Below are 8868 nucleotides of genomic sequence, written 5' to 3' on the forward strand. Positions count from 1 at the left end.
AAACACTATACTAAATAACATTAAGTTGTTACCAAAACGTCTACTCGACGTCTTAAATGTTTGTTGGGGGGCCATTCTTTCCAGTCATCTATCGTTCATCATTTCAATCATACATCATTATTTTAAACTCAACTACATGAATGTTTAACAAAGGACGAACCACAATTCTCACCTCTGCGTTTGTTAAATAAAAAACCCAATAATACTTTTCCTGACGTATACAGGATTTTAATGACACTTGTAAATAAAAAATCAAAGTCTTAAAATATTTACAAATCACTTTATTTTGTTGCATATCAAGTCTATTTAGTTTCCTTTTTACAATAAATACATTAGGTCTGAGTATAAAAAATTAGTGTTGCAAAAAAAAATAAACAACACAAACTCTTAAAATTTACCTTGAATACTTAAAAAGTCTTGATTTTTTCAGGCTAGTCCCCCTTTAAGTTCATTATACACATGGCCTGGTGACAATTACACCACAACACAGTGTTGCCACCAAGTGAACAATTTTGATTGCACTGTCACTGCACCTTGACCCTAGAACAAATCAAACATACGGCTTTTAACTCTGAAACATCGGTCAAGTAATCGCAAAGTGCGTTCAGTTTCCATGTATTATTCACTGGGAAGACATGTACACATTTATTCTATCCAGCTTATGTTTTAAACATAGATTCTGTGCTGTATTAAAGATGTTAGAAATCTCTGTGCTTATTCGTGATACATTCAAAAATAGCCCTTGCATCTTCAAAACACTACCTAAAATTAGAAGCCTGGAAGAGAACACAAAACAAAATTGTAGTACAGTAACAAACGCCAAGCGTCAAGCTGATCTATTTACTTATATATTTTTTGGTTTCTTTATTATTTAGCTCTAGAGTTAAAATTCTTTAATTTATAGAGTAGCTTGACTAGGCTCACCCCCCTATTACATTGGACTTACAACACAAATGGTGAAACGTGAGTATACATTGTATAGCGGCATTAAGTGCCGTAATGTGCACTTCTGCCTAACTCTTCGGGAACAAAACACATGACGTTGGTGTAGCTTGACTCAACATACATACATACATACGTAACCTCACGCCTGTCTCCCATGGGGGTAGGCAGAGACAATGCTTGACTCAACCTTTACCTTTTCGACGAACAGTGAAAATCAAAAAACAGTAACAACATATTAAGAAATCACACACCTTTTGGTAGCCACAGTGATATCAGTTGGCCGCGACCTCCTTGAACCCGTTGAGCACGGGCGTGTGTTCGTTGGTCCGGCGCCACAGGCCGTACACGCGGCCCGGCACGGCCTGCCACAGCCGGACCGTGCCGTCCTCCGACCCCGTCGCGTACAGCTCCCCGTCCGGCGACCACCGGACGCAGTGCACCGGACCGAAGTGACCTTTGTTCGATTCTGTAAACGTAGAACAATATTGATTTTAAATACTGTGATACGGAAGCGCGGTTTGTCTGTCTTTCCATTATTATTTTTTTTAAGGGTGGAAAATCATCCAATGACTTCTCTAGCCTTGGGTTAGGCGAGGAGTCTTCATTAATAAATTTACTTAAGATCAGTATTTTTATGTATAGAAGTATAAGTTCTGGATTGGAGACAGGCATGATGTATGTCGCCATTGGGGTAGGCAGAGACAATAGCCAATGAAAAGAGATGAACAACTTAGAGTTTTTTCTATTCTAAACAAAATCTAATAAAGACTGAAGGTCACCAAGGTCTTCCAATAGCCAACTCATGTCTCTACCAGGTAGCAGTGCTATAAGAACGAATTTTGTTAACTAAAAGGCGTGTTTCGATTACAATAGTAGAATCCTAAAATAAAGCTCGTATTGAACTTTAGATTTCGAATATGTGACATGCATGGCAAAAATAAAAACGTAGCCAAGCAAAGTAGGTTTGCATTGTTATTCCAACTGTGCGATCAGATTGTTTTCCTTATTGTGCAATGACCTGATTGATTAGAGTACGTTTTATATAACTCTTTGTTTAAATAAATCTACACTTTAAATACGATATAAAAGCTTATTACACTAATGTTATTAATGTGAAAGTTATTTGAATGTTTGTCCACCATCAAACCCGCTGTAACTACTGAACGGATTTTGATGAAATTTGGTATACAGACAGTGAGACATATGAGCTGACTCGTGTAATAGGACACTTTATTCCACTAGAACACGGGCGAAGCTGCTTGCAGAAGTTAATAATGATACAAATATAGTATAAACTGGCTATTCATTCATTAGCCGTTAGTTTTCCTAATTACAAAAATATAAACATAAACAACTTACCAAGTTCTGTTCCTGTATTATAATCAAATTTATAGACTTTTAAGTCTTCACCGCCGCAGACAAAAGTCGCACGGCTTGGCGCAAGCGATGCTGAATAGCATTTCGTTGGCACCGGGAATTCGCGCATTTTGCGCATTGTGTCGGAAGAATAGAAAGATACATTTGTACCTGAAACAAAACAATATAAAATGTAAGTAAATTATATTGAACACAATCTAATCACAATCATTTGAATAAAAATAATTCATGAAGAGAAATATTTGGGACTAGAAAAATAATAAAATCAGTGTGTTTTGGAAATTCTCCCGTATTACATTAGACTCCTAACATAATTAACCAATACAATCAATACAAGCGCCTCTACTTACTCCTCCGTAGAATAAAAGTCTTTACTCTTAACTATACAATAAAAGTTATGTAAGTACTTAAAGAATGCCTAAGGCTATATTTATGACGCAGGTGCGGTATGTCTTAACGCGTAACTCGAACTTGATCTGCTCTTGAAATTAAAATGTAAATTCGTACTAAGGTCGAACGTAATCGCACCATGTAATATGTCACAATATTATCGAACTAGATTTCCGCCCGTGGCGTAGTTCGTGTATTAAAAATCATTGTAAATTAACACTTACCGCTGTACTTAGAGTCATTTAATGGTTACTTAATCTTGTCCTTAGCTATTGTTTTCGGAACAAAATCGTTACTAAAATTTAAATGACAGCAGTCAAACCTTCTTCAGTACTCTAAGTACGAGTTTACGTTTAAATTAATCGAAATGAGAACGCATTCTAATTGGCCGGCTCAAATAAACCAAGCCCATAGTAATCACACTATCTATTGGCGAAAACCGTACAAAAATCTGTCCGGTACTTCGAGTTTATCGTGTGTATACGGGTAAATGAGAAAAGGGACTTCTCTTTTATACTATGTTAGGACGTAAAGATAAAATAATAAACTTACCATGAGCCACAGTCAATATAGCTCCATCTCTAGACAGTTCTAAACTGTTAGGTATGGTTGGGAACTCTACTTTTTGGACCTCCTGAAAGATAAAGAAAACAAAACGTGTACATAACATCATAACATATCAAATCAAAGAAGGAAGAAGAGTTAGTAGTGTCAAAAGCTGTAATTAGTTCGATTTAATTTACGAAATGTCAAATAAGAATTACAAAAATCCGATTAGTCTAGTCTAGCCGATTTTCAAGGCTTCTGTGTCTACACTTTAACACCTTTAATGAGTATAATTCTATTTTTATTTTAAGACTGCTCACTATATGTTCCTACTAGCTTTTGCCCACAGCTTCGCTCGTTTTAAGAAGTATAATTATTTATGAAATTAACAAAATCCTTTCATAGGATTTCCTAATCCTAATGCCTACGTCATAGTAGTTTTATGCATATAGTTGAGACTATTCCGATCAATTTAAAATGTACCAAGTTTCATACAAACTTTTATACCTTATTTTGGATGGAGAAATTATCAAAATCCTTAGCGGATGCCTACGTTTTAACATCTACATGCATACAGAATTTTAGCCTGATCCATCCAGTGGTTTGGGCTGTGTGTTGATAGATCACTATGTCAGTCAGTCAGTCTTTTTATTTGAGTTATATGTGTATGTTTAGATTATATCCTTTTGTTAAATGACAATGTCGTTTTGTGTTTGTAAAGAGTTAAATAAAATAAGTATGTATACCTGTCCACTAGTACGGTCCCAGACTCTCATTGTGAGATCATCGCTCACGCTGACTATGCGTGAGTTATGAAGAAACACTGCGTGTCTGATGCTACTCGTGTGCGCGCTTATTTTCTCCAGAGCTGGAAATTACAATAAAATTATAATTAAATTAGATTGTCTTGTTTGTCAAGTTATCTATTGTTACCACGACTACTGAACAAGGTGTTTCGAACTTGATTCCTTGATTGGCATTATTAAGCTTCACCTGTCAATAAATAGGCCTCTATGTCTACGTTATCAAAGACTTATAACTGGGGGGAAAGTAGTTCTTACATTAATATAAGCATATGCAAGTCTGCCTACCCTTTCAAAGAACAAAGGGTGTGAACTTATGGAATTATACCATCGTCATATTAAATTAGATTATACAAACAATACACCAGTCTTCATGAGAGGCTTATTGTTATTGATTACCCAGAACCACGGCTGACTGCCCACACAAAAGTGTAATAGATAAAACGTTTTACAAAACCACATGGGTACTTTGTATCATTGATTATTTTTATTATAAAACCATAATAAAACAAGGAAACCGCATAATAAATTATTGTTGCTGACTTAATGACTTTAACATGTGAATGACAGAACATTGAACAACTAATGAGCATGTTAAGCATAGTATATTATATGGAAATCATTGATAAACGAAATAATAAATAAACAAAAGAGGATAGATTAGACTGTTTGTTTACATGGAATAGGTTCCAAAACGACTGGGCTAATTTGTAAAATTCACCATTAGAATGGTAACTCTTTAGAGAGTATTGTAGGCTACTTGATGTCCTTGATTTTTCTACAAGAAAGATACTTATACGAGATAAATGTTGACAAAGCCACAAGCGGGAAGCTAGTCAATGATATAATAAACACGACAGCTGTCAATAGTACCTACACAATATAATAAATTATTCAAAAGGTTAAACCCTTTTGATAATAAACATTCGGATTTTCTAAATTACCATGACGTAAATATGTAAATTATATAAGATAAGAGTTATTATTATGTTAATTAAAGTTATTGCTTCCTTAAACATTATTTAGATAAAATATATAGAAAACCTTTACGTCAATCAATCAATCATAAATTAATGTTATACCTACATGTGCACTTATACCTACTCATCACGGAATAAAAAGTCCTGACGTTAGCTTAGACACTAGAACCTCTACCATGAGTTTGAAGCAATAGTATTTGCCGATAGTCGCTAGCGACGACGTAAATTTTTTGTATGGCAAATTTTGTTCCACAGGTGACCGTCGTTGTAAAATTTTACTATCGACAAATACTATTGCTTTAAACTCATGGTAGAGGTAAAGTACATTATTCCTACTCATTAGTTACTTAAACAAACAAAGGCTTAGTTTTATTGATTAAGCATTAAGTAGGCATGATTTTACATAATGAGTGATACAAACTTACCTCCTGCTTCAGGTTTGTTGAGGTCAAATACACGTATGAGTTTCTCATTGCTTGCAGTAAGGAGCTGAGAGTCGTCAGCATTGAAGTTTACACTCTTTACAATGTGTTCGTGTTCAAACGTGTGTACCACTTCACCGTAACGAGCATCCCATATTTTTGCTGTAAAAGTAATTATAACATTTAGAAACGATGACATATATAAATAAAATAGAAAACATTTTCGGATATAATTTTTATACAATTAGAAAATCTTAAAAGTCTATAACATCAGCTTCTTGTAAGAAGAATTATGTGACATATCCACTATTCTGAGATAAACAGGATTTTAGTTTAAATTAGGTATTGATTGGTTGTTGATTTGCCCATATTATCCTATTGTATAACTATGTTGTTGAAATAGATAAAAACGTATTATGTGATTTTTTGCAGCTAATGATTTCTTGCAATAAGTCAATGATAATGAAAAAGATCAAGGTGATAATAGTATGATTTGAAGTTCCAGTGATTTCAGTCATTTTCTCTTTTTATACCAAGATGATGGCAAGAATGCACATGGCCCACCTGTTGGTAATATAGCTTTACTTTAGAGATGTTTTTTTCACAACCGTAATGTTGACCGATATCAGTCCAAAGCAAGATTGGAAATACAAACAAGAATCAAAAAAGGAACAAAGAAAGTGTAATCTTGTTTTCCTTAAAATTATTCTTATAGTAAATTGACAAGGTTACACAAGTCTTTAATTAATTAGTTATGATGCAATCAGCCAGTCACATTACAATACTAAACATAATTGAATTAAGAATGAAAGATCTCATTGTCATGTTTGTACAAAAGAAATTCATACAACTTTGCTGACAGCATTCTATCTAATAGAATAATGTACATAGTATGTTCATAGAATGCTTTCATATTTATGGCAGAATGTTTCACAATATTAACCTAAATATTTCACTCACTGTGACTAATAGTTTTACACCTAATTAGAGTGAATGTGTGTCTTAAGCTTATTTATTTTTGTCACATGACTACTGTACTGTGATTTGTATTACTAACAAGACATTTTAAATATTCATGCTTTATAATAGGGTGACATTAACCCAAATACATTCATAGATATGTATACCTGAGAAATCAGCTGCGCCACTTGCAGCAAGATTAGCATTTTGTGTCAGAGCTACCCCCCACACGGCACCTTTGTGACCTTCAAATGTGCCAATCCAATCACCTGTTTCACCTTGTCGTAGCATGGGCTTGCCATCTAAAAAGGAATTCATTAACATTACAATAAGTTTCTAACAAACCCTCCCCCATAAGAAACTAATTGGATTTCAAAATATAGTTACAAATCATAACTGGTAAAGAAGGACACAAAATATGAATAAACCTTTTTAGTCCTTCTATAAAACAATTCTCTAATCAAAGGCATCCAATGTTAGGCCCAATGGTTTACAAACCACCTGTAACTTTTATAAACTTCACTTGTTCTATGTATAAACAAGCAACACTGATAGATTGTGTACACATAAAAGAACAATGACAGGAAGGCACAATTAAATCATTAAGTGTTATTGACTATTTTCCTTATACAGCCACATATTGAAAGTCGCCTAGTGACATGTTTTCAAGCCCTTCCATAAAGTAAACATTAATGTCAAGTACTCTGACAAACCTTGAGTGAGCACAAGGTGACCCACAATGGGTGAAATGTCAACATTCAACATAGGAACAAAATTTAATGCCTGCTACAATTCATGTATACACACAAAGGCGTGGAACTTGTAAGTCATGCTGGCTATACGTGAATAAAAAGCACGAGCGCGATCATCAAGGCGAGCAGCCGAGGAAACATACATACAAGCGGATAGTCAAGGTACTTCCTGCATGTCCGGAAAGAGAAGGTCACAACATGCATAGAATGCATGCCGGCCAAGCGGACAACACACAAACAAGAAAAGTGAAGGCCTTTCGAACACATCTCGTCACCAACATCTGTCACGCAAAACCACAATTCACACACACCAATACACTTGCAAGACTTCTACCCGAATATGGGCCAAGGCGATAGGGTACACTGATTACAAATTAGTCGTCAAAACTCACCTTTGCAGGCCGAAATTAAATAATACCCATCTTTTGTAACGTCACTAAAATCCAAATGCACGACTGGTCTAGTATGGCCACCGCATGTGAGAGGAACTTGCTTGAAAGTTGTCATTTTGTTTATTAATTTTGTTTGTTGTACTTTTTGAAAATAAAACTAATTATCTTTGTTGTTAACTAAAAATTAACCTAATGAGTCTGATCGTACTGAATGTTGACAATCGACTGACGGCAAAGTGGTAGGCGGTATTGCTATAAATGTAGAGCATTATCTTACCAATTTGTTTTTGCAGGTAGGTATTACTTAAATTGAAGTGCGCATCTACCCTACATTTCTAGATTATTGCTGAAATTAAGAATGTAAATCATTCGCTAATTTGTATTGATTATGTATGATCCCTAAAAATTCAATTAAAATTACAAGAAATCCTTATTAATAAAAGCAAAAAAAGAAAAATGAGCCCATTAATAATTTTAGCAGTGCCTGCATTTATTTTACCAGCATAGTTATAAATAATATACCTGTATTATAATAGTAAACATTTGCTATTTAGTTATTGATTTCTGCAAGTTGCATCAGAATCTACTGAAGCTCCAACCCCCTTTTGAAATAATAATTATGTAAACATGTAATAATACCTTTTAAACATCTTATTTGGATAAATTTGAACTTGCCGCTAGATGCCTTACAAAATTGCAATATACTGTAATTATAATGAATGCATTTTAGCCGGGACGCTATAAAAATGATTTCTGGTAGGATTAAAAAAAAACTATTTTTGACTGTTGGAAAGAATGCTGGCAACACCATAATATACTGCAATGACGTGTCATTTGACGTTGACTTGTCAAAAGTATTGAATTTGTTGTGGTTAGAAATTTGATCGGATTTCCTGGTTCTCTAGTAATTTTATCAATAATTATGGATTTCTTCACTTCCATACCAACTCATATTGACTATGTCGGCCAGGCCAAAGCTGAGAAATTGTACAGAGCCATTATTACTCTGTTCAGTATAGTTGGTTTCGTATGGGGATACATCGTTCAACAGTTTTCGCAGTCTGTTTATATATTGGGAGCCGGATTCATCTTAGCTGCAATCCTGACTGTTCCTCCATGGCCCATGTACCGCCGCAACCCACTAAATTGGCAGAACCCCAGAAGTAACGAAGAAAAACCAGCAGGAAAAAAGGGCAAGAAATGAACATTCCAACCTTATTATATTCCGCACACACCATGACCATGAGTGCAGTTCCATCAGTTATGTATTTCTTTACTCTCAAATAAAATAGTTAATAAGT

General features: G+C 34.6%; 2 protein-coding genes across 2 annotated transcripts; one reads left to right on the forward strand and one right to left on the reverse strand.

Moving 5' to 3' along the window:
- Window positions 1-260: 260 nt before the first annotated feature.
- On the reverse strand, window positions 261-7804 carry LOC118264082 (serine-threonine kinase receptor-associated protein). Its single transcript, XM_035576434.2, has 8 exons — window positions 7568-7804; window positions 6591-6725; window positions 5467-5625; window positions 4005-4126; window positions 3265-3346; window positions 2305-2472; window positions 1197-1411; window positions 261-540 (listed from the first exon to the last, which is right to left on the reverse strand). The coding sequence occupies exons 1-7, from the start codon at window positions 7680-7682 to the stop codon at window positions 1218-1220; spliced, it is 975 nt and encodes a 324-aa protein (XP_035432327.1). The 5' UTR covers window positions 7683-7804; the 3' UTR covers window positions 261-540; window positions 1197-1217.
- A 582-nt stretch (window positions 7805-8386) lies between these two features.
- LOC118281859 (signal peptidase complex subunit 1) lies at window positions 8387-8868 on the forward strand. Its single transcript, XM_035602626.2, has one exon. The coding sequence runs from the start codon at window positions 8490-8492 to the stop codon at window positions 8769-8771; it is 282 nt and encodes a 93-aa protein (XP_035458519.1). The 5' UTR covers window positions 8387-8489; the 3' UTR covers window positions 8772-8868.

The sequence above is a fragment of the Spodoptera frugiperda genome, chromosome 26 (genome assembly GCF_023101765.2).
Source record: "Spodoptera frugiperda isolate SF20-4 chromosome 26, AGI-APGP_CSIRO_Sfru_2.0, whole genome shotgun sequence".
Classification (NCBI taxonomy): Eukaryota; Metazoa; Arthropoda; class Insecta; order Lepidoptera; family Noctuidae; genus Spodoptera; species Spodoptera frugiperda.

What these genes read in the sequence shown, in the direction of transcription:
- LOC118264082 (XM_035576434.2), bottom strand. Translation starts at nt 7,682, where the DNA reads ATGACAACTTTCAAGCAAGTTCCTCTCACATGCGGTGGCCATACTAGA. An exon ending in CAACAAACCTGAAGCAGGAG is followed by an intron (nt 4,127 to 5,466) that starts GTAAGTTTGTAT and finishes TGTAATTTCCAG; the next exon opens with CTCTGGAGAAAATAAGCGCG. An exon ending in GGGACCGTACTAGTGGACAG is followed by an intron (nt 3,347 to 4,004) that starts GTATACATACTT and finishes TTTATCTTTCAG; the next exon opens with GAGGTCCAAAAAGTAGAGTT.
- LOC118281859 (XM_035602626.2), top strand. Translation starts at nt 8,490, where the DNA reads ATGGATTTCTTCACTTCCATACCAACTCATATTGACTATGTCGGCCAG.